Source organism: Abramis brama (assembly GCF_963993115.1).
Source record: "Abramis brama genome assembly, chromosome: 12".
In the NCBI taxonomy this organism is placed as follows: Eukaryota; Metazoa; Chordata; class Actinopteri; order Cypriniformes; family Leuciscidae; genus Abramis; species Abramis brama.
Window position 1 is genome coordinate 26,661,924 of NC_139974.1, and position 26,737 is coordinate 26,688,660.

The following is a 26,737-nucleotide window of genomic DNA, read 5'->3' on the forward strand; positions in this document are numbered from 1 at the left end:
TCAGCCATGTCTTAAATCTGCAGTCTCACTAGCCTCCTGTCACACACAGTCTTTAATAACTCTATCACAGGAGTTTAATTTCAAGTTGTTGTTTTTTTTAGTTTAAAGTCATTATCTTACAGCCATGGTGGACCCCCCACCCCCCAAGCAATCTGGATGAACTGTTGGTCAGTTTTTAGTGAACACTAGTAATAGAGTTGATGTCAGCAGAATGCAGGGACCTGTCTTTTAGTCTGTGCTCTAAAAACTGCTCCAACCAGAGTTAAACCTTTAGACTTTGATCGTTCTCTTATAGTCTTGTACTTCACAACTACATCACATGCAACTGCACTACCATTCAAAAGTTTAGGGTCAGCAACATTTTAATGAAAGAAATTCATACTTTTATTCAGCAAAGAAAAGTAACAAAGGCATTTAAATTTAACAGATTTAAAGATTTCTATTTCAAATAGATGCTGTTCTTTTGAACTTTCTATTTCATCAGGGGACAGAAAAAAATTATGACTGTTTCCCCCCCAAAAAATATGAAGCAGCACAACTGCAAATCAGCATATTAGAATGATTTCTGAAGGCTCATGGGACACTCAAGACTGGAGTAATGGTTGCTGAAAATTCAGCTTTGTCATCACAGGAATAAATTACATTTTAAAATATATTACGATAGAAAACAGTTATTTTAAATCGTAATAATATTTCACAATATTACGGTTTTTACTGTATTTTTTAATCAAATAAATTCAGCCTTAGTGAACAAAAGAGGCTTCTTTCAAAAACATCTCATGGACCCAAAATTTTGAATAGTAGTGTAAGTCCTGTCAGATTTATTTGTCTAATGTTTGTCTAATTTTTTTTACGCATTTGGAGGCATAATGTGCTCATTAGTGGAGAAAAAGGACCCAGATTTTTTTTATAAAAAATGGGACATGGCATGAGTTCATTCCCTTGTGCCTTAACATTTTGAATCAATCCTGCTCATTAATGTCCTAAAATAATGCTAAACCAGGCTAATAACATTTTGGAAAGAGCAAAAAGTGGAATTGGAGCAGATCTCAGCAGATGGAGTCAGAATTGGTGCGTTGTGCTGTTCAGTACTCGTAGAGCTTGTGAATGTGCTTGAGGTGATGGATGCTGTTTTCACAAGAAAATCAATCAGCCACTGGGTGACGGACGATTTGATTGGTGATGAAGCCATATTTGTAGATGGAGGCCATGTTTGGTGATGGATACCGAAGTCACTGCTGAGGAATAAATATTACTATGGATGAGGGATTGATTGCAGTGTAAGAAATGCTTCAAAATTGCAGTAGTTGGTTTCCTGATGCTACCTGTATCAATGACCAGTGCGTGTGTGTATTAATGTAAAAAATTGTGGTTAAGCAAAAAGCAGTTCAAATATAACATGATATCATTACACACAGGATGTGATCAGTATGGTGTTTAGAGCTGTTTTGTTTGTGCCAGGGTCTTAAAATGCAGAAATATTTCAAAATAAGAATCTCTGTGCATTTCAGACTTGTATATAATTAAAACTACTACATTAGACTACATTATTAAAATATTATTAGACTTAACATTATATAAGCACAATAATCTGGTTATTGCTTTTCTTAAACACATTATTATATACATTTCCAGTATAAAATGCACATATGGTTTTCAATTTAATTTGTGTAGGTTTTAAAAAAGGTCTTTCTTACAGTCACATTTTATTACATTTTATTTTAAAACACTGCAAATACCATGTTGTGTTATGACTCAGGCTCCTGTGGAGACGGCCTGTATTTGAATGACAAAACGAGGACGGTGCATAAAATTGACACCCACTTCATGAATATTCCAGTAATGCCTTTGTAGAGAACAGGGCTTTTGCATTTTGCTGTTCAGAGGAAGATTATTCAAATTTGGATCTTGCGTCTTACATGTCTTTGGTTTCCCAGAGTTTTCATAAATGGAGACCATTCCATACACTAGGATGAAACGACACAAGTAATGTTCCACTTCTGTGTGCTGAGGAGAGAAAACAGTGTACTCATGATTAGAGTTTCTCCTTTTCTTTCAGAATTGCGAGATATAAACTCGCAATTGCAATAAAAAAGTTAGAATTGCTAGTTTATATCTTTCAATTACTTTATAACACGCAATTCTGACTTTATAACACACAATCGCAAGTTTATATCTCGCAAATCTGAGGAAAAAAAAATTGCAATTACCTTTTTTTTTTTTTGTGATCAGGCGTAAGCTACTCTGTGTGTGGGGAGTGGCAGAACTGACTGCAGATTTTACAAGATAAGATATTTGTCAATGACGCTCCGGATCGGTTGCGCACCAAATCCTCTGCCATCGTCCTGTCAGTCATCTCTCCTTACTCTCTCTTCACATAAGTGAAATCTGACTCCGGCTGCACTGTGCTTGCTCTATATGGAGCAGACGCTTTCAGTTTATAATTGTAACGTCCGTTGTCCAACTGACCTAAATAGTTTTTATTTCTATAAAAACCCTGACGAAGGCAAGTAGCCGAAACATTTGTACTATTTTTATCTCCTGCTTGAAACTAATAAAAGTATTTTTTGTAGTTGAAACTTTTTTGTATTTCTATAAAAATGCAAAACGACAGTTGGGGACATGGTGGCCCAGTAATGTAATTGTGTACGGCCGAACACCATATAACACCGGTAACACCTACTACCGCAGCGAGCCTATTTCTCAGACTGTAGCCATTTAGATCTGGCACAGGCCCACTATTGCTGAGGATTACTGTGAGCATTATCACATGGGTCCAGATGAAGGCAATTCTCAAGAGAGCTTCCCAGATTCCCTCTACAGCTCTGTTTATATTATGCAATTATCAGTATCCATTACATTCATGCTATCTTTCTCTCGTCATTAAACAGGATATAATGCTGAGTGGCCGACTGAGTCATTACATCAGCAGTGAGCCACTGTATAAAATGCTGTAAAAGAGGAATTAAACTGGATGTATTCATCTCTGAATTGTGGACACTTATGAGTGTTGACTGTAGTTATTGTTTTAGAGTTGGCATAAAATGGAAGTTTTGATTGTCTTTTCTTCCATATTGTGATGTATATCTGAGAAAAAACATAGGCTTTATTTGTCCGTTGGGAATTGATTGGATCGTTGTCATTTGCCATTGCTGCGTTCTTGTGTGAGTGACAGGTTGCTGGAGTGGATGGATTATTGCCCTCTCATTGCAAGGGGGAGGGGAAGTTCATATTTTAGATTAAAATTATGAGGGCACATGAATTTGATGTGCATTTATAAATGTTTGTTTATAAAGCCCTCTTTAATCTAGCACCCAAGACCTCTCAGACTTAATCTCTATCCATAATCCATCTAGATGGCTTCGTTTGTGTGGTTTAGATGGTATCTTTTGTGTGTCCCAAGATCCAGGTTGCAGTGTAGAGGAGACCGAGCCTTTGCAGTGGCTGGCCAAAACCTGTGGAATAGCTTGCCATTATATGTTAGAGCTGTTCCCATGGTGTCCGACTTCAAATCTATGCTTAAAAACTCATCTTATCTCTTGTGCTTTTAACCCTCTGGAACGGTTTTTATGTATTATTTTATGTACAGCACTTTGGTCAACCAAGGTTGTTTTAAATGTGCAATAGAAGTAAATGTGAACTTTTACATTTGACATTTGAAGTACTGCATTTTTTTTTTTAAGAGTAGAATTTATCTCATGTCATCACATGTTGTTCAAGGCTGTCAATGAAATACAAATACATGAAATACAAAGCCCAACAGGCTGTATTTATTTAATACATATAATAGCTAAATATATAATACATCTAAATATTAATTATAATTATTTTTTATATAATAAAAATATAATATTATTTAATATAATTCCTTAGTTTATTTATTAGTTAATTCCTTATTCTGTCTATCTGTGTTCATTTAGTATATTATATTCTGTTTATATATTCTATGTAGGGTGAAGAGAATGCGTGAAATAGTCAATTCAGTTTTTTGGGGGGGAAATGGTCCTGGAAAAAGTGTTTGGAAGTCCTAGATTTTCATGAAATGTGCCTGTATTAACATTTGTTTGTTTAAATTTTGTATTTACCTTAAATGATTGAATCAAATGGCATAATGTTATGCTTCATCTTGAAGCTGGATGGTTTGGTTCATAGCTTAGATTAGATTAGATTTTTCTTTTTTTCAAATGCCTATGCAGAAAAAAAATGGGGGAAATATTTAGGGGAAAAGGTTATTTCAAACTGAAATTAAATGCAAAAGCATAAATAATTGTATCCAAACCTATTGATTTCTTTTTTTTTTTCTCTAGTTAATCATATACTTTGTTTAATTTAGATCATTGCTGTAGCTTGCACTATAAGTCTTATAATACAGAGATAACCAACACTGACTGCGGCATTTTACTCAGAATACACAGATGCTAAATAAACTGACCTGTTTTTGCTCACTTCTGTGATTTATGATGCAGTAGCGATTCAGAGATTTTGATTCTTTTTCGTACTTGAAGGGGTTTCACGCTATTGACTAAAATGTTGTTTACCAAAAGGAAAATACCAGTGGGCTTTTATCAGCTCTTGTAAACACTGAAGACACTCCATTAGTGGTGCATCAGTGCTCTAAAGGCAAAAGGCTAGCGTCCGCCGCCGAAACTGTTTTAATGAAAAGCTCTAAAAAGTTAATTGACTACTGCGTAACTAAAGCCTGTTCTCTCACACTGAAGTGAGCGCTTTTAAAGCTATTAGATTAAGTGTACAGTAGTTAAAGCACTCTGATCAAGTCATTATGCAAACGCTATTGTCATAGACACTAATGTGTACCATGGTGCCCCTCATCCTCAGTTTATATCAACTTTCTTGCTGTCACTAGCTCTGCTGGCAAGATGCTCAAACATTTCCCCTGATTTGTAATCAGAATCGTTTATAAATCAATGCTTACGAAAATTGACCATGGTTTTACTGTACTGTACTGTAGTAAGTGTTTTGGGTTTTGGCAGAATGAAAAAATTAAAGACACTCATACAGTAAATGAGTTTTGTCCTAGTTGTGGTTAGATTATGACCAGTGTTTACTCTAAAAAATGGCCATAACTGGAATAGCACAAAGGTGTGTGTGACTTGCTTACCTTTGGAAAATATTTAACATTAATAACATTATCCTAACGCTATGTAAATTGCAAGCTAGCTTGCTTGTTCTACAGGCATTTAAGTTTGCAAAGTAATATAAAGTCATGTGCTTAAGGACCATGTGTCACACATTTTTAAATTAAGAGTTATTCTGAAAAATATGTGACTGCATTGTTTTCTTTACAACCAATTTATGTTGAAAATTGAGAATATATGAACACCCCCCTCCCCTCAAACCCTGTGTCCCGTCCTGTCACACTGATGGTACTCAAAAAAAAAAAAAAATCCAAGTTTCTTCCTTACACTATTCGATTAATTGAATAATAATTGTTAGTTCCAGCCCTAGTTCAGTTAAACTGTCTTCAGCTGCAGTCGAGATAAAACGCAGCAGAGCACATTTTACTGACCTCTCGATGCTCATCTTGTTCAGTCATCGATGACAGGATTGATTCAGCCCAGTATTTATCATTTCCCCAGAGGGGATGTTCTCATCATTAAATCTAGTCTGAAGCAGGTCCAGTGGAGACAACAAACACAGACCAGCATTTTTCTCTATACAGTACGCCTCGCCCTCGCTACCCATTCACCATCAAGATCCACAGGTCAACCACAGTTCCCAGAACATCAGATTGCACACAAAAACCACCAATTTATCAATAAATTATCAACCCACAGCCTGTTATTCACAGAACATCAGATACTGCACACAAAATAGATCATTTATTAAAATTAAGTATTATTATTATTTTTTATAATAATAATAATAAAAAGATACACTTTTACATTAAAAAGGGATGATTTATTATTAATAAAATTGTTTAAAAATAGTTAATAATAATGGAAATCAAAATAACTAATAATTGTAATTTTCATTATTGATAATATTGAGAAAAATTAAAATAATTACAAATATAGTCCACATTCACAGAACATCAGATAAATGCTACACACCAAAAATGTATTAATAAATTGTAATGGTTTTCATTATTATTATTAATAATAATAATAACAAAATTAATATAATAAGTATTTATAGTAAATAGTGTTATTTTGGTAAAGCTATTGTGTCATAAATAAGGAATAAAACAAAATTGGTTCTAAATATCAATTATTAGAAACTATTGGAACTATTCGTCAAAAAAAAAACTATTGATCTATTTGTGACTAGCATAAAAATGGGTAGCGACATTAGAGGACAAGAAAGAAGGAAGAATTGATGACACAAGTCATACAGTATAGTTAAAAGTTATAACTATTAGCTATCAACTACATTTTGAGTGGGAAAAATAGTCCTTTTATGTCTGCTAATTATTATCTAAGCGTGAAAAGGATCAAATTTGGATTAATTAACGTTCGCATCACAGAGCTGCACAAACAATGCTGTGGGATGTTAGTAGTTTGATTTTCTTCATGTATTTGTTTTTGTTGCGGTAAGAGTGAAAGGATGCCCTCATGTCTTCACAGTGCTGCGAGTCGTCGTCTCTGCAACACATTAAATTAGTTCAGTCTTCCTGTTTATAAGCATATTGCTGATGTGACTACTGTTTCAACAAAGAACCGGGAACAGATTGAATTATGGGCGTTTTAGAGTACTGCAGTGATGTAAATGTGTGCATGTGGGATGCTGATTAATTAAATCAACCAACCCACCTTGTTTTTTGATCCTCTGAGAGAATGAATTTCGCTGCTAGTGCCATATGATCCTGTCATCATGTGGTCACCTGACAAGCAGGACAGTTGACATGTCACAGCGGTGTTAATGTATGGCATTATGTGCTTCATCTCAAACGGTTTTCATATTTTATTCCCCTTTTTAAAAAAAATGCGCATCACTAATATGCATACTATTACTCCCAAGTACAGTATTAAACCTCCGAGAGTAACTTGTACAGCTTAGGAGACAATAAAATGTGCACAAAAAACACTGAATTACTCTGAAGGAGGAATCTGAACTATTTGTATGCCATCATTTAAAGAATTATTTGTCACAGCCAATAGCCTCATAAGAAGCATTCCGACATGTAGTGAATTGTGCGAATCCCAGCTCCCGACATTATATCATGTTTAAAACTATCATATTTATATACGGATTATTTAAAATCATTTAAAATGCAAGAATGGATAGATATATTACACACTATGTATGTAAGCCTTTCTTTTTCTTTGAAGTTTTTGGTTACACTTTATTTGGTAACACTTTATTTTAGTGTATTTGTTACACGTTACATGTAGTTACTGTCATAACTATAAATTATGCATGATTACATGTATCTAACTCTAAACCAACCCCGATTCCTAACCCTATAGTAAGCACATGTAGTTCATATTGCTCAGTAGTACTTAAATGTATAATTACATTGTAACACGGACACCTTCAATAAAGTGTAACCCTTTATTTGAAGGTGTCCTTTTTACAGTGCAATTATACATTTAAGTACTGAGGGTTACACTTTATTTTAAGGTGTCATTGTTACAGTGTAATTATATATTTAAGTACTGAGTAATAATAATTAACTACATGTGCTTACTATAGGGTTAGGGTAGTATTAAGGGTGTGGTTAAAGTTAGCTGCATGTAATTAGGCACAATTTATAGTAATTACTAGTGTTGTCACGATACCAAAATTGCGATTTCGATACTTTTTCGATACTTTTCCTGAAAAGGGAGAAACACTCTCAAATATCATTGCTGTGCTTTATTTTTAAACCGGGACAACATTCTAATCATATAACACACTAATAAATGAACATATGAACAGCAGATATATTAAACATTTGAACAAAATATGAAATATCAAAATATAAAAAATAAATTAGAGCAATGACATTCAAGGTACATTTTTTTATAAATTTAGCAGCATTATCTCATTTATCATAAGAAACATAAGAGCTTTATCTTGATTCTGAACTTTGAATAAAAATATGAACAGTGATTATATTAAACAATGTTTAATATTGGTAACATATGATAAGCCTCATTGGTGATATATTTGGCATATGGGGAGAGAGTTGTGGAAGGCCTATACTTCATGTTAAACATAAATTTATAGCAGCAAAGACAACGTCGGCAGTGTTGACGGCAAAATAGGCTACAGAATAATTCGTTCTGTATTAAGAGGTGCAATATTTGAAAATCGATAATATTTTTTTAAATTACATTTATATTGTATTTATGTCAAAACTTTCAAACATCAAAATGTCATTTATTAATATGTATTCGTGTCAAAATGACATAGAAACATCTTTTCCTATTCTATTTTGCCTGGAAACGCTTCCAACACGCTTGCGTGTCGCGTGAAAAATAGGCGTCGGTTCTATTTCTAGAATGCACGCGTTTTCCACGCGTCTCGAGCTGCGCCCAGACTCGTGTGTCACGCAGGCAGTTAACATGGGAGCCGAAATAAAAACGGACACGACACGCAGCCAGTGTGTCGCCGGCCATCTGGAACGCGGTCATTCTTAGAAGTATCGATACTAATAAATTAAGGAATCGTGACGTTTTTAATTTCCGATTTACTTTTGAAGTATCGGTGCACCGTGCAACAGAGCAAGGTAGGCAACGTACTTCCATATGTCACTCCCCGCGTCATCTTTTTCTACGAGTCGTGGACCACTTGTGCTCGCACATGCAGCCATCTCGCTGTAGTGTTTTGTCACATGACACTGACAGCGGCAGGTTCTTTGCTGCGTGCGTCAGGAAAAAAACACAGACGTCCATAGGGAGGCGTTGGTTTTTTTTTTGTTTTGTTTTTTAAGTATCGATACTGATAAATTTAGGTATCGTGACGTTTTTAATTTCCGAGTATCGCGATACTTTTGAAGTATCGGTACACCGTGCAACACTAGTAATTACTATAGTAGCTATGCAATGTGTAAAATAAACTGTTACCAACTTCGGTTTTCTTTTAGTGTGTTTATTGGATTTATTTTTTTATTATTATTTAAATAAATGGACTGAATATGTCAAACCCATGTGATAAGATTTTATTGAACAATAAGTGATTTCATTGAACGGTCCATTAAAAGTTATAGGGAATTAGCTTCTCATGTAATATTGTAGAACTGCTGTTAAAAGAGGGGGGTGAAACACAAAACATTTGAAAATTTGTTTCCAGGATTTATGGCTCACATATCTGGTAACAATTTTATTGGCATATAAATATTAATGTTCTTGTTTTATTCAGGGGTGTGATTTTTCCGGATAAATCCGGAAATCCGGCCGAAAATGATGCTCTCGTAAATCATGCAAATCGGCTTTTTTATTTATTTTTATTTTTTTTGCGGGTCAATGAGCAAAGCACAGGTCGGGTATTGGTAAACATAATGACCGCTCACCGCTGTCAACGTTTTTTGTGCGTAGGTCATGGTAGGTGCGCCATATATTTTCCTGCTTTTTTGTCCTTTGCCAATCACACCTATGTTTATTGTAGAAATAATCTTGGTCATTGTATATTTTTCTTGTATAGTGAAACAAATGTTTTTATTTAATTGTAGTTTAATATATTTAAATGAAAACTTTTTTTGTTGTTGTTGAAATTAATATAAAACACACTGCAGAACTGTCAATGTGAACTACTAAAACGTGCTTAAAATGTAGAAAGAGCTTCTGTCCTTTTTGCATTCAAATAATTTTTAATCATTTGACCCTTGATCATGAAAAATGTTATTCATAGTTATGTTATTCATATTTGAAAAATGTTATTCGAGGAACCCACACAGATTTTGTAAAGCAGACAGTTACGAAGCAGCCGTGAGTTAGGTCTGTGTCCTCCTCCCAAACACTGACCGTGTTAAACCCTGGGAGATTCTCTCTGAACCATCGGCTGGCAGATGCCTGAGGGCAGGACTCGCTTCATGAAGGACTGTGCAGTGATCAGAGGCGTCATTCCTCCCTGGAGTGCCAAACTCTGCCACGTCCCCTTACATCCTATCAGGAGTATCCCTGTTCTGACACTGGCAGGATGGCAGCGACAGGAAATTCCTGATCTTGTGTCCTCAGGGCAAGAGAAAGTTAGAAGTGCAGCCTTGGATTTAGGACCTCTCAATTAGGGAGCGAGAGCATTGTTCTACATAAAGATCTCATAATTTAAACTACAATGAGGCTGCCTGCCTGCTTAGGATTTTAATGATCTCTGAGACCAAAGTTGTCCGCAGCACACTCCATCATCTTTAGATTCTGAACAACCGCAGGAAACCAAGCAGATCTTTGGGAGTTCTCTCACTTTATCTTTCTGGATCGTCAGGTTGAAACCTGAGGGACGAAGTCTGTAGTGGTGGTTTTGAGTTTGTGCTCGGTGCTAATGAAACAGGGCTGACACATGTGAATAAAGAGCCCTTGGGTCTTTGACTCTTACTCTTGCTGTTCTTACGGCAAATCCTGTGATCGATTCCAGGAAAAGTATCTGTCATGTACTCATTATCTCTATGGCAACCTAACACTTATATTTGATTTTCAGTCTATGAAGCCTATCTGGCTACTTTTTATTGGAAGTTGAAGCCATTGGAGACTGAGCCAGACGAGATTTAAATTGAGACGGAGTTGACTAATGCTTCAAGATCTGGCTTTGAAGAACAAATTATCCTTTGAACCCTTTGTATAATTCTAGATTTTGTACATTTTCAACAAAACAAAAAAAAGTGTGAGTTTGTTTGACTGTAAAACTGCAATGCTGGTGTTGTTATCAGGTTGGCAATTACTGGATTAATGATGGATTTTTTTTCCCTCAATGATAACAAAGACAAGCATAGGATGTCACAATTACTTGATTAAATTTGAGTTCTTGGTTTTAAAAAATGTATCTGAATTAACTATTAATAAAAAATAAAAAAAGTGACACATTCCACAGACGAGAGTCTATCTTTCGTAGAAATACGTCATCATGTGTCAATACATCAAGTTTCTAAATATGCATTTAGGTTCATCTTGATAAAAAAAAAAAAAAAAGTCCAAACCCTCCTTTGAGTTTGCATGTTTGATGTTGAAGAAATTACAGTCGCTGTAGCATTTATTTTTTATAAGGGGGTTCAAATATTGAATGACAGTGATGGGACCTTTTGAGCTAAATGTTCAGGCAAGGCAAGTTTATTTATATAGCACATTTAATACACAATGGTAATTCAAAGTGTTTTACATAGAAGAAATTAAAATAATCAAAAGAAATAAGAACAGTTTAGAATAAAAATGAAATAAAATACAGTGCAAACAGTCGGACGAACAGTGGCAAAGTGCTCATTCAGTAAATGTACAGCTAAACAGATGTGTTTTGAGTCTGGATTTGAATGTGACTACTGTAGGAGCACATCTGATCTCTTCTGGAAGCTGCGGCTGACATAACAGCTAAAAGCAGACTCTCCTTGCTTTGAGTGAAACCCTTGGTATTTCTTAGTGACTTGATCCTGATGATCTTAGTGATCTGTTATATTCTATGAGCGTATCTGCAATGTATTGAGGTCCTAGGCCATTGAGTGATTTATATACCAGTAATAATACTTTAAAATCAATCCTAAATCTAACTGGGAGCCAGTGTAAAGACCTGAGGACTGATGTGATGTGTTCATATGGTTCTGCTCAGAATCCTGGCGGCAGTGTTCTGTATGAGCTGCAACTGTCTTGAGGAGTCTATTACAATAATCCACCCTGCTGGTGATGAAAGCATGAACAAGTTTCAAGAACAAGTCTTGACTGGAAACAAAGCATCTAATTCTTGCAATATTTTTGAGATGATAGTAAGCTGATTTAGTTATTGCTTTGACATGACTACTGAAACTGAGGTCTGACTCCAGAATCACACCGAGATTCCTGACTTGATTTTTAGTTGTTTGACCCCTAAAGAGTTATGCATTCACCTTGAGAACTTCATCTTTGTTTCCAAATGCAATGACTTCATCCACATAAATATTATAATAAAAACTTCTGACGACTAGTTTGTGTGAAAAGCATATTTATCTCTCTATTAAATTATGTATTTTAACAGTTATTGATTCAATTATTATTACCCAATTGTTGTTATATATGTTTTTAAGTCATTTTAAAGACCTATTGTTCTCTTTGTTCTATTTTTGTTACTACAAAAATCATCAAAATAATCAACCAATTACCTGATTAATCGCCAAAAATAATCAAGTGACAGCCCTAGACGAGATGAAAAATTGACATAATGAAAGTAGTAAAATGGTTTAAATTGAAATATTGATGAAATATTGACTAAATGGTGAAATGCTGACTAAAGTTTAAGAATATTCTAATTTAGCCTCAACACTTATGAAATGTCAAAATCTGTAAATATGAGCTGTAGTAATTAAGACATTTGTCTTAGTAAATACCAGTAATTACCACTCATCTAATATAAATATACAATAATATCATGCTTTTGCAGATGCCATGTTGCTAAATAAATGCATGCGGACAACAAATGTCTCACTTTACATTGCATGTGGATTGCAGATTCTCAGACGCGTTTCCTGCAAATTAAATGTGTGGTGTACGTCGCGTGGATTCGGAGCGTAGCGGTTCCCTGAGGGCCAATTAGAGCATTCTGTGGGAGGAGAGATGAAAACTGTTGTCTCTCCATACTTATGTGTGTGTTTTTTTGTGTATGTGTACACACATTCATGGGCATTAATTTTGGCTGCTTGTCTGTGAAAAGGCCCCAGTCACCATATTAACTTAATTATCACCGAAAGTGTACACGCATTCCTCCCCTGACTCTTCACGCTGACGGCTTTGTTCAGAAAGGGGACAGAATCAAGTATTCAAAAGTGCTCATCATCAGCTTTCATTAATTCATTATTAGTCTGAACAGAGCACTGTTCGGGAACACTATGGGATATGCAGCAGACTGTTAGCTTGATAATTAACATTTTGAAATGTTTTACAACAACAGTACTATATTAGACATTTTGCTTTGGGGAATGAAATCCCTTTTTTAATAATCCAAACGTAACCTTGGCTCTTGAGTGTTTTGTTTTGAAGTGTTTAAAATGAGTCCCATAGTTCACCCAAAATGTAATGTTTTGTCATCTACTCACCATCACGTCTTTGCAAGTCCGTTTGCTGTTATTTTTTCCATGGCGACAAAAGGAGGCGGAATGTCCATGCTGCTCTTTGGATGGCGATCTTGAAAGAACTTAACCCTGGGTTGCTCCATGGGGATTGTCCCGGTTGCTGTACTGTAAGTCTTTATTGATAAAGTGTCAATTAGTACATGTAAATTAGGCTTACATGCTCATAAACGCATACAATGCTCATCCACTAGAGAAATGCGCACGAGTCTTGTAGATCGATGCATACTGCTGAGCAGCACTATCATGTATGCTTGCACAAATATATTAAATTATACTATTTCATATTTTAAATCCAGTATTGGATACTACTGTATGTCTTAAAGTAGTTGAAAATTTGGATACTTAACTTGAACACACTTTTCTAATCCTTTTAAAAATCTTTTATCTAAAGGAATTGTGCTTACATAATTTGACAAAGAAATCCATTTAACTAAAACTATATGCTGTGAAGATTAAAAGGCATTAAAGGGTTGGTGCACCTCCGAAAAATTCTGTCATCATTTTTTGTCACCTGTGTGACTTTTGTTCATCTTGAAGTTTTTAATGAAACCTGAGAGTTTTCTGTCCCTCTATTGAGAGTCCACGGAACCAAAACTTTGACAGGTCAAAAAGTTCATGAAGACATTGTAAAAGAAATCCATATCAATTACGCAGTTGATTCCAACATAGAATATACAGTAAACAATGATCAACACATATACATAGAGCTCATCAAATACCGTAAATGGATGCGCAAATATACTTGCTTACCACACAAGAACAAACCTCAATGGTTCTTGCTTGTCAAGCACGCATATTTGATATGTTCTATGTACACTGATCAATGTTTATTTGTGAATAAAAGCCTAAATTAAATCTGTTCGTTATATAAAGCGCTCGTGCCTCTTGAGGGACTTCATGAGGGACTTTGAGGGGCTCTTCATGAGGGACTTCATGAGGGACTCTGCTCGATTCATTTGGATTATAGATTTGGTGGTATGGACTTTCAGTGGAGGGATGAATTTTCGAAGATGAATAAAGGTTTATAGTTTTGGAACGACATGAGGGTGTTAATTTTTGGATGGACTATCCCTTTCATCACCATACAGCATGATACACCATACAGTAAGTTGTTCTCCTCTTTGTCAAACCTGTATTAAAGATGGTGCTTTTAGAACATTGCTGTTAATGGATTTCCTTGAGCTTCATAAGCTTTCACCCATCTGCACTGTATAGTTCCTCCAAACGCTTTCAGAGGATTTTCGAGGCGTAAGGCCACTTAATGCCATGGCAACAGACCTGTAGGTGCTGTTTTACATTCAATCTCCTCAGCTGGTGAATATTATGGGCTGTGAAATAACACACAGAAGAAGCCCATTATTGCACTCTTAATGGATCCATCAGAACTCTCTAAATAGCCACGCATGATTTTAAAGGCATATAGAGTGAGAATAAGAGTATGATATACTGCCAATCTAATTTAATTACTGCTACCCTTGTCTTGGGTCCATTCTCCATGGAAACAAACAATGGATGAAGTGAGCGTAGTTTAAAATGGATATGGATTTGTAATGTTCCATGGGATCCGTTTGGAAGATCCTTCCACTTCACTTATTTCCTCACTAATGATCATTTCACTAGAGTGAAATATGAATGGCACGTTAATGAAGTTAATGAGGCAGAAATAATTTGCCTGTTGACTGCTTAATGAAGGTGTTCGTGAGCAACGCTCTCCAAATATAAGGTTCCTTGTGGATGTACATTTTCATATTTTATTCCAGTGGTTAAATAAAGATAAATGAGAAATTCCACAGCAATCACTCCTTGGTTACTTTGTAATTGTCGTTAAATGGTGACTTTTCCCCTTACTGTAGATGAGTGTAGCAGCATTTCTAATGCATGCTGTAATTGATGTATCAGTGCCGCTATGTCCGGGGGCTTCTGGGTAAATGGATGATCTTTGAATAGGGCCAGCTTCTTTTTATGTCCTCCCAGAACAGACCTTTGATAGATTAAACACTGTGAACGGCTGTTGAGATAATAGATGAGAAGGTGCATGGACTTCCTCCCTCTCATATCTGCTTCTCTTTTTCTCTATTGTTTCCCTGTGTACTGTACTTCTGAGCAGGAGCTACATTTCTGCAAACATGTTTGTTTAGAAGCACGATATGAACAAAACGGTGCCAAAATTTCGCGCTGCGTTAAAGCGATAGTTCACCCAACAATAAAAAAAAATATTCTATCATCATTTATTCACCCTCATGTTGTTCTAAATTTATAGAGAACAATGACTTACATTTCTGTCTGGCAATATAAGATGACTAATCTATAGGATTTATGACCTGTTTTGTCATCTGCCAGCAAATTTTATTTGAAAAGTACTCACCAATACATGTTTATTAGAAGTTATGGAATGCGGCTCATCTGTTGTTTCGTTTAATCTTCGCTTTGCTTGTTACAGGTCACACTGGGGTAATGTTGGAACAATCATTTGTCCTACATTAAACTCTAATGAGAGCAGTGTCAAGAAACTTGACTTTTATAGGCATTTGGGTTAATTATGTGTGTTTTATTTTTTCAGGGCTGGAGTTTAATTGGCTTATAATGAGCTTGAAAGTTTTGTTATTTTAAATTTCTTAAATTAATAAGTGCTGGCAGCATGTCAAGTGTGACGGGATGTTTTTTCAGGGTCCCTTCTCTCTAAGCTGTTTAGTGCAAAGTTGATTTTCAGCGGTTAAGGCTTAGAATTATATACACTAGCGTTCAAAAGTTTGGGGCTGTGAAGATTTTTGTTGTGTTTTTGAAAGAAGTTTCTTATGCTGACTAAGGGGCCCATTCACTGTGTCACTGTCTAATTTTTTCCAAAGTGCTTGCGCTCACGTGGCTTCTGCCGTTGCTATGCAACCATGAACTGCACTCTCCGCATCATGTTGACTGAGCTTTCAATGTTATTACGGAAAGGGGCGAAGCTGATTGGTTGGTTCTTGTTACATGACCTGCGGTACACTTGCGGCATTCTGAAAAGTTGAGATTTTTTCATCTCGCTGCACCTGGAAAAATGAGCATGCTTGCCGCGCGCCTACATTTGAAATAACGAACTTGAGCTCAAGTCTTCAGTGTCACATGATCCTTCAGAAATCATTCTTATATGCTGACTTGCTGCTCAAGAAACATTTCTTATTTTTGTGGAAACAGTGCTATTTTTTTATATATATATATTTTTACGATTCTTCAAATAGAAAGTTCAAAAGAACAGCATTTTACTGTATTTGAAATATTTTTTTTTTTAATATTTCTGAATGTCTTTAATGTCACTTTTGATCAATTTAATTTAATTGAATGCATAATTTCTAAATAAAAGTATTAATTTCTCTTAACAAATAATCTTTCTCACCCCAAACTTTTGAACGGTAGTGTATTCATAGAAATATTTAACTAAAAAAAAGTTACTTGGTCATTATACTCGCTTAACATCCACTTCAGGAAGCCTCCTAGCAGAATAACAGGAGGGAGAGTGATGGAGAGGGATAGAGCCATAAATGAAAGTGGCATTTCATTTCCAAAAGTGTGTAGTAAACAACCATTATGCATGCCCCTTCCATACCAACTTCCTCTATCTACTAGCAGTTACTTGTTGAAAAACTAAACTTACCTAAAACATTCATACTGTCCTTTTGCTACATTGCAATACCTCTATTTTCTCTCTTTATTTATTTATTTATTTTTAATCAGAAGCTCTGGCTTTGCACAGTGTGGTTGCCATCTTAAAATCACTGAATCACTGAAATAGTTGAACAAAAATTGTCGAATTTTTTTTTATTGAAATAGTTGAACAAAAATTGTAAAATCACTGAGCCTTAAATCTGTTACAAGGGCAAGTATAAGATGAAATAGTTGAACAAAAATTGTCCTGTGTTGACATGTATCCTATTCACACAGAATGTTGCATCAAAGATCATTCTGTACTTAAATGTGTCATCAATATTTGGTTTCTTTTGTAAACGTTCCACAAGGATGCAATAAATTGATCAAAAGTGACTACAAAAATGCTACAAAATATCTCTATTTCATTCATCAAAGAATCCTGTAAAACTCAATGTATCGCGGTATCCACAAAAAAAAAAAAAAAAAATTAAGCAGCACATCTGTTTTCAAAATTGATTACAATAATAAATGTTTCTTGACCAATTAGGATGATTTCTGAAGGATCATGTGACACTGAAGACTGGAAAATGGCTGCTGAAAATTCAGCTTTGCCATCACAAGAATAAATTACATTTTAAAATATATTCAAATAGAAAATAGTTATTTTAAATGATAATAATGTGACATTATTACTGTTTTTACTGTGTTTTTGATCAAATAAATGCAGCTTTAGTGAGCATAAGAGATCTTACTGACCCTGAACTTTTAAACAATAGTGTAGATGACCCCAAAACAAACGCGCACGGACTAAAAGCTACAAACATTGATTTTGGTGGCTGCTCACAGAGGAAACACAGTGATGCAGTGATGATGCTTGGGTACATTTAAACTCTTTTTATTTTTTTGCAGTGTGTGCTTAGTTGACACAAAAGCTCTCTTTGATCTATTTTTTGGTTCAAGCTACAATCCCAACAGAAGCTTTTTCCAAGTAATTGATGGGCCACAGTACTCAAGAGTGTGTGCGGTCTGTCTTAAATAAAATCCATGATGTCTGAAATGATCTTCTGAATGGTGATTGGGAACATTCACGCCTCATTCACACATTAGGCTGATCTTCGCCCGTTCTGAACTCATCTTCACAATTATAGGATGCATCAGGACAAAATGTGACACTTATTGACCAGCGCTGTCTGTTACAGTACATGCATGTACGACCATCAATTACCCTCCCTCCATCTTCAATCAATACACCCCATCCTGGTGCTTAACACGTGGCTGTATGAGAACGAATGAAGCCATGTGGGTTTAATCGAACACGCATCATTAAACCTCCACGGTTTATTGAATGCCTCTTTTGTGGCTTTAAAAGGATAGTTCAGACAAGAACAAAAACCCCCGCTTGTCATCGTTTACTCACCTTTCTTCAGTTTTCCACAAATCTTATTTTGAGTTCTACAGATGAAAGAGAATTTATTTTTTCTTTATTTATACATTTTTCATTCTCTCTGTCTTGTCCTTCCTTATTTGTCTTTCTCTCCTCGCCACCGCACTGTTTTTTCTCTAGTTGTTTCTTTCTCTCTTGGCTGTGAGAGCTCTGTCCTGTTTAAATCTTTTAGGTGCATTCAGAAGGAACAAACTCTGAGCCGGCCGAGTTTCAACAGCTCTGCAGTCACATCCTCCTCCCACAAGCCCATTCTCTCATTCTCAGAGCCTTTGTGGTTATGTAATCTGTTTCTTGTAGACAGTGAAAGACCGAGGGAGTGAGACAGCTTGTTTGAAAATAGGGATATTCCTTCCTTTATTTTTTTTTATGCCGTTGCGCCATTAGCGTCTATTTGCAGTTTAAAAAGAAACCCTCCATCTGTCCTGCTGGTTTTCCAGCCTGACAGCATTATTCCCAATGGGAAAATTGGTCTTTCTTGACTCTTGAGGCATCAAAAACATGCATATTATTTTCAGACATGCTGTGTGGGGTGTTGTTGAGTCAGCAGGGTCACAGTCAGTTGGTGGGTGAGAGTTGAGGCGTTGTCGGAAAACTCTCCAGTCAAATCAAGAACACAGCAATTCTCTGTAGTCTGAAGTAATGTTGTCACAATTCAACATTTTCAATAGTCACCACCAATACCAGTAAAACTTTGTGGTTCTCAGTACCAAACCATAGCAAAACTATTGTAACTATTTTATTTCAATTGTTTTTTTTAAATTTATTTATTCAACTATTTGAAAATAAAAATAAAATGCATGAAGTTAGTTAATTGTTATTGCTGTTAAATAATACATTAAAACATTAGCATGTAGCCTTCAGATATTGTTCAATTACAGTAAGTAAACATTGCATTAAAAAGATCAAATGAAAAGTTAGCAATAAAATTAAAAAAGAAACGCATTACAGGTAAAAGAAAAAGTGGCTGGTATATTTCTTTTGTACACTGCCAGCCTTAATGCACAGATCTGTTTTGGCACATCAGATTATGATTTATTTATTTATTTTGTCCTGTCCTTTGCTATGGTCACATTGTCAAACATCGTAATTTCTGTTTCAGTTCTGAATTTTAATACAGTTGTCATTCCCAGTTGTATATTTGGGATATATACAGAAAACAAGCAAATTTGTATATATAGAAACCAAGCAAAGAGCGAAGTTCAGCCACATTGCAAGCTTAATGAGTGAGTGAAAACTCTCGTTATAATCAAAAAATCTGTCTGCACAATGGATCTCTTATTTGCATTGTGTTTATACTTTTTTTGGTTATAACAAAACGTGTTTTTATAACCAAAATATTATTTTCTTACACTGAACAAACTAGTTTATTGAGCAGATTCTGACTAACTTAAATGTTTCTGATTGGCCGTTGCGTTTACATGCTCAACAAACATGTCTATGATTGGCTACAATGCTCAACACTGCAAAAACACGTTGTAAATAGATACCTTTGAAGCTCTTCACAGAGCGCTCGCACACTTATGGGGACGAGAGCGCATTATTGCACAAAAATAAAAAATGTTGCTATTTCTTTTCACGGATTCCTGTAGCTCAAACAGTAGAGTGTGGTGTTTGCAATGCCGATGTCATGGGTTTGATTCCCAGTGAATGCCTGGACTGATAAAATGCATAACTTTAATGAAGTGTAAGGTGCTTTGGATTAAAAAAAAACTTCTGCCAAATGCTTATACAAGTTCTTATACAAGTTCCAGGAGTCAGGACTGTATAGGTTTATCAGTCCACCAGAAAAGTCATGTTTTCAAACCTGCTACAATGAGCACGTCAAAAGAATGTAAAAATCTCAAGCTTTGCCAAAGAGACTGACCTTGTGCATTTCCCAGAATAATTACACTGTCACGTTATAAGTAAAACATAATGCATGTGTATTAAACTATGTTTGTGTATGTGCGTGAGGTGAAATTATTCACTGGCTTCAGTAAATTTACTTTTTGTTTTGTGCTAGACAAGAGCATAATTTCAAACTTGATTAATTCTGTGATTTATAATGTATTCATATTTTCCGTATGGAAACCATCACTATATTTTTTATTTTTGTTTTATTTTGTTTGCAGTTTAGTTTTACTGGGGCATAATTTGTATTTATTTTTATTTTTTATTTTCATTTCATTGTGGTAAAAAATCAAGTGCAACTTGAGAGAGGAATCAAGCATTGATTGAAAATATGACAAACAAGTCCTTTTTGTAGTTTTGAAAACCCATTTTTAGTTTTCATTTAATGAATGTTTTTGTTGGCTTGTTTTCGCTTTCATAATTGTTTTATTTAATGATGATAACCTTAATGAGCTCCCATGTGCAGTTTTCACCAGTTTTTTTATTACCTTCATATTCTGCTTTATTCCTGGAGTTATAGCCGATTTCACATTTACCCACATTAAATATCACATAAAGAAAAGGACTGAGGAATAATGGCAGTCTGAATAACAGCATTGTGCTTTGGTCTGTGGTTTGATCGAAGATGAAAGACTCAAATTTGTGTGGTGCTATGAATCACTGTTAAACTAAAGTCTGCCGTTTGTGTACATGCACAGTGTACTTGCATGATAACACTGCAATGCTCAAAAGGCTTTAAAAACTTTGTGAGACAAACTTCTTGCTTTTATTTCTTATAATTATGCTAGGTGATGTGAACGCAATGCTGAGCTTCTTTTCCCCCATATTCGGTCCATAATATTAAACGCATGGACTGTTCCATTGTCAGGTTGACTTTCTTTTCTGATGGTTTCCATTTTCTGTCCTTCTTTTGCTTTTATCTTTTATTCATGTAGTCAGACTGGTTCTTTATCAGCAGGTGGTAGTGGATTCATCATTACACTAAATGAGAGACATATACTGTCCATGATCAAAACAGCTGTCAGTACTATCAGCAGATATAATGACAGCCATCGGTTAATTAGCTCTGGCAGAGCATTATTATGTCTTCTTCAAAACTGGCTTACAAAGTAGTTGTGTGTGTGTGTATGTCAGTGTCAATACGAATGGCTTTCATCTAACACGTTAGTGCACCCACAAATGAAAATTCATTCAGTCTTTCCAAACCTGTAGTTCAAAAGCACATCATTTCAGAAATCTTTTGTAACATTATACGTCTACTGTCAATTTTCATCAGTTTAATGTGTCCCTGCGGAATAAAAGTTTGAGGGGCTGTTTACTTGACACCGTTTTCAACTAAAAACGTAAAACTTTTTGTGCGTTTTGGCCGTTCATTTACACGACAACGGCGTTTTGGGTGCCTGAAAACGCAAACTGGGAGACCGTTTTCAAAAATGTGCACTTTGAAACCCGTGTTCATGTAAACAACAAAAACATTAATCTCTGAAAACGATGACGTCATGCACATGCGTATTACGTGTTCAGTCTATAGTGTTTCATCGCCATCTACTGGCCTGGCAGCAGAATACAGCGTTTTTAGTCGTTTTCGCGAATCCATGTGAATGGTGATCGTTTTGACAATGGTGTCGCCTGTACACGGGAAAACTCAAAGGAAAAACTTGTCCGTTTTAAGCATATCGTTGTCGTATAAACGTACCCTTAATTTCTTTTAAAAAATCTTGCTGACCTCAGATTTTGAACGTAGTGTATATTCTTCCAGGCAGAGCAATGATTGATGGGCTATTTGTGTCAGATAGCATTAAACCTGAATTCTTTGCCTGGTCAATAGGCCATCACATTTTAAATGATTCATCTACTCAGGAGCAGTATTCATGCGCAGAGGCAACCAGTCAGACTCAACCATGCTCAACACATAACCCTGGCAACCAGACCACTATGAACCAATGAGCATTTCTCTCTAAAATTCTTTGACTAGTGAGCATCACTCACCTACGCCTCTGTATTTTCTATCTTTAGGGGCCGCAAAAGAAAACTGGAAGAGGCCAGAGATGACAATGATGATGATGATTGTGGCGGCTCCAGTAAAGACTCCAATGAGGAGGGCAGCAGCTCAGAGGCTGATGAGATGGCTGCCGCGCTGGAGGCGGAGCTAAATGATTTCATGTGAGCTGATTGGACGCCGATGGTTATAAACTTGACTCTGTTCTCATAAGGTACCTGAGACAAAACGTGTGTTCGTGTCGCTGTTATACAGCGCAAGTAAGTGTGTGTGTGAATAAAACAAAGGGGTTTACTAAGTAGATAGACATGTACAGATAGAGTTTTAGTAGGACGGGCTCAACACAAAGTCGTTTTATTGTGAATTTACAGTACATAGCGGTGTGGGAAGTAGAGCTTCTGTGTCTGATGTTTTACTTATTTTGTTCCCGATTCAAAACAAATTTTTATATAAATGTAAATGAAAAGAAATATTTCCACTAATTGGTGATGAATGCCAAAGAGTCTGAAGCGGGCCTGCAGCTGAGACCTCTGCTCATGGACACCTCAGAAGACGTTTGGAGGGGTTTGTGTTCCTCACCAGCAGTCAAACTCAGACGTCCAAATGTGTCCTGTGTTGTCTGTTTCCTTTTTGTTTTGTGCGTCGTCCAGTGCCGTTGACGCCTCTGTGTGTGACTGACACTGTGTTGCACCAATCCCAGAATACCAGCACCTTTAGAAACGCCCACAGCCACTATTACCAAAAAACTCACAACTGCTTGAAAGTGTGAGAAACTGGTGAGAATAGGAATTGTAAAATGAGTTCATCGGTAATGCATTTGCAACAGAAAATTTCCATTTACCGTTTGTGATTGGCTTGTTACAATTGTTTGCATATTAAAGAAATAGTTCACAAAAAATAGGTATAATTTGTCATCATTTACTCACCCTCATGTCATTACAAGCCTGTGTTATTTTTATTTTTTTTATTTTCAAGAAACACAAAATGAGATATCAAAATGCCTTAAAAAAAATGTTTAAGCAATGAAAGTGGATGGTAATAATGGTATAATGTCATAGTCCAAAAACTAGCATCCATATTTCAGGTCTCCTGAAGGCATATGATCACTTTAGATGAAGAAAATGCAGGAAAATCATTGTTTACTTAATATTTAAGGCTTTTGATGCAGGTTTGACATCATGGCGTTTGGTCACAAGACATCAGTTATATCAACGCACCATTTTTATAGTCCATGTGGCTTTTGTAGTCTATTTCAGAGCTTTGTGGAGGGGAATATTATCGGTTTGTTACTCACACTAAAATATCATATGCATTTGTTATTTTTTGGAGCTTGACATCACAATTCACGATCCAATGTTGTTACAGATGTTTTTTGTTACACTTGAGCTGCTCGGACATTCTGCATCTTCATTCATGTTTCACAAAAGACAGGAAATAACACTTTGGAACGGCATGAGCGAGAGTAAATGTTTGTGTGAACTCTTCCTGTAACTACCTCCAAATTGATACTCATGACCTTTCCTGGTCCTAAGATGACATTGAAATGCCACTTTTTACTCTGTGATGATGTCGCAGTGTGCAGATATCATCGTCTTCATTTGGCTTCAGGTGCTGATAGTGAACACTGTGGCAGCGTTAAACCGGGTGTTTGGTTGGCTCTCGTGCCACCCTGAACCATCACTGTACACACTGATCAGATCTGGACCTGTAGGCGTTAAGACTACTTGTTTAAGTCCAGTTTTTTGAGTCCATACTATACTGGTTCTAGGTGGTTTTCTTCCGCTGAGCTGCTTGAACGACTAGACGTCCAGATCTAACTCAGTTTCAAATGTTTCTCAGAGGTTTGTGCAGTTATGGAACCTGTGTTGTTTTTGACTGATATTTTCTTTCATTTTCATCGTGTTGATGTTTTCAACAATGATTGTTTTCAACAATGTAAAGTATTTGTACATTCTATTTCGTACTTGACAAAGAAAATGCTTTTCATTTAATAAAGATTTGTTTTATAAACCAGTGTTTTCAGGTTTTTTTCTGTGTATTGTTGAATGCAGTGTTTTGTGTTATAGCAACAATTAAAAAAATCATGCAGTAGCACTGATGAACTAGGTTACATTGTAAAAAAAAAAAAAAAAAAGTTAAGAGAACTCCAAAAACTTGAGAAAACTAGCTTCGGGACTTTGATTAGTCTCAACTTATTTTAACTTATTTTTATCTACTTAATCTACTAATCTACTTTTATCTACTATGCAAACATCAAACATAAAAACGTAGAAATAATAATGTTTTAACTTGTGGATCTAAGGTCAATAATCTTGCATTTTACATTACATAATAAAGTTGTTGTACTTTCTTAGTTTGTTTAACTTTATGTATCAGTTTGTTGAGCAAACTGGAAATGTTTTATAGAATTAAGGACAATAACTATATAGTTAAAAAAAATGTTCTAAATAAAAAGAATAGTAGAGTCCACACCACAACTATAACGATAACAACTACTGCACTCACTTTCAGAACGATTTTTTTCCATCTGATCAACGATAAAAACATTGACAGCCAATCAGAATCCATCCTGCTTTAAACTGCAGCACGTGCTTCGAATAAACAGAATGATATTGTCTGCTGGTGTAGAGGCTAATATAGTTATTTTTATTATTATATAACTTTTTTACTAAGTACAAATATTTATGTCAGTAAATGACATTGCAAGTTTTTCCTATTTAATATTTTAAGTTACTCATATTCAATAAAATAAAATCGTATTTTTTCAGCATAATACTTTGTGGAAAAAAGTATATATTTTTTTTACAATGTATTACATAAAAAAAGAAGGGGGTTTTAAAGTATAAACAAATAAATAAATAAAAACTAACTGGATGTGTTTTTTTTACTTTTTGAATTGATTTTTGCCTGTTTACAAACAGCTATTCACTAGGACTAAATGAAAATCAATAATAAAAACTAATGCTGAATACAAATAGTTTCTGCTGGATTTCCCTAAAGTAAAATTAGCTGAAAGCTCATTAGGTATTGCTTCAGTAGTGATTCAACTGGCCGCTGTGTTGAATAGGGGGAAATCAGTCTGGACACCTCCTGTCTAATCTTGTTTAATCCACCCGCTTGAAAGCGCTCAATAAAACACACTTAATAGTATTTCAGTGCGGTGAACTCAGCTTTACTCTCAACTACTACATCTGGAATGCCGATGTTGATTTATACTGCAGTTGAGTGGATGAGTTTCTGAAAACACTCTAGTGACAGGTTTGCGCTTAAGATTCATTGACTTGTCTTCATGTTTGAATCATTACAGATCCCACAGCTACACTGCTGCATGTCTTGAGATTGTGTGAAAATCTCATAACACGGCACTGAATTAATCCTGAGATTAAGGATTGGATACCTCAGTGGGCTTTTCAGTCAGCTCATCCTCTTTGAATAATCCGCGTAATACCACTAATCTTTAAATTGTCATCAATGTGATTAATATTAGCTGTATTTTGTCCCAGTTTGAATGTAATTAAAAGCTCAATGTGAAATCTCAACTTTTTTCTCTTCAAACGTCTTCCAATTGAAGTGCTGCCTTTACAGTTTTTCTCAGTCGATTTGACACATTTCTACAAATGAATGTAATTGCTCACAAAACAATTAACACAGCAAACTAACCACACTCTTATGTTAGCAAAACAGTTCAATATTCCCTGCATAATGAAGCACTGCATTTTATTCTAGTAATGCATTTATTAGAAATAAATACTAACGTCAAAACTTTGTGTTCTCTGTTTATTTGATAACAAATTCGACTGTAGATACACAAATACATGAATGAAAATACATGTTTATCGTGAAGTTCTTTAATGAGGAGTTTAGTTTAGTATATTGAGATTTTGCCCAAAAAACTGTGAATGCTGGATCCATCCATGACATCCATATTGACATCCTCAACTTCTCCACCGGCCTCTTTGATTGCTTGAAGAAGACTTACTTTGTTTGTAAGGGTTGCGATCATTTACTTTCCATCTCCAAGAGGAGAAGAACTCATTTGGATTCAGGAGAGGAGATTAAAGAACACCATCCTGAAATGTGGGTGATGCTCAAACCACTCTTGCGCCAGTGATGAATGGTGGAATTGGACATTGTACCTGTACCTGTACCAAAAACTACAAAATGTTGCTCCATTTGGTCCTGATCACCCTGGTGAAAGAGGATATTATTGAGGGGAAACATTTGGGAGCCTTTCAGTATTACTTGGCCCCAAAACAACATTGTTTGCCACAACATCACTGGTTGAAATTACGGCCCACATAGTGATGTTGTCCAGGGACATTGACTGTGGCAAGATGGCCAATCACATTTCTCCCTCTTTTCCTGTTATTGTGAAGATTGAAGCCAGCTTCGTTAATATACATGTAGGCCTACTCAGAGTAAGTCCAGGAGCCGGATTGGACGACCCGGTATAGATAAAAGGGTGGAAAAGACATAATGCAACTGAACAAGCACAACTAAAGCACAACATGTGCAACTAAACCTCTACAAATGATTCAGAATGCTGCAGCTCGTCTTGTCTTTAATGAGCCAAAAAGGGCCCACATCACTCCTCTGT

General features: G+C 35.7%; 1 protein-coding gene across 1 annotated transcript in view; it reads left to right on the forward strand.

Annotated features, from left to right (window-relative positions):
• The window catches only part of ctdp1 (CTD (carboxy-terminal domain, RNA polymerase II, polypeptide A) phosphatase, subunit 1), a 100,616-nt gene extending 76,466 nt beyond the window's left edge, over positions 1–24,150 (forward strand). Inside the window, exon 13 of the mRNA XM_084130062.1 lies at positions 22,158–24,150. Coding sequence (XP_083986188.1) covers positions 22,158–22,308 — 151 coding nt within the window. The 3' untranslated portion in view covers positions 22,309–24,150. The remainder of the gene's footprint in view (positions 1–22,157) is intronic.
• The last annotated feature ends 2,587 nt before the right edge of the window (positions 24,151–26,737 follow it).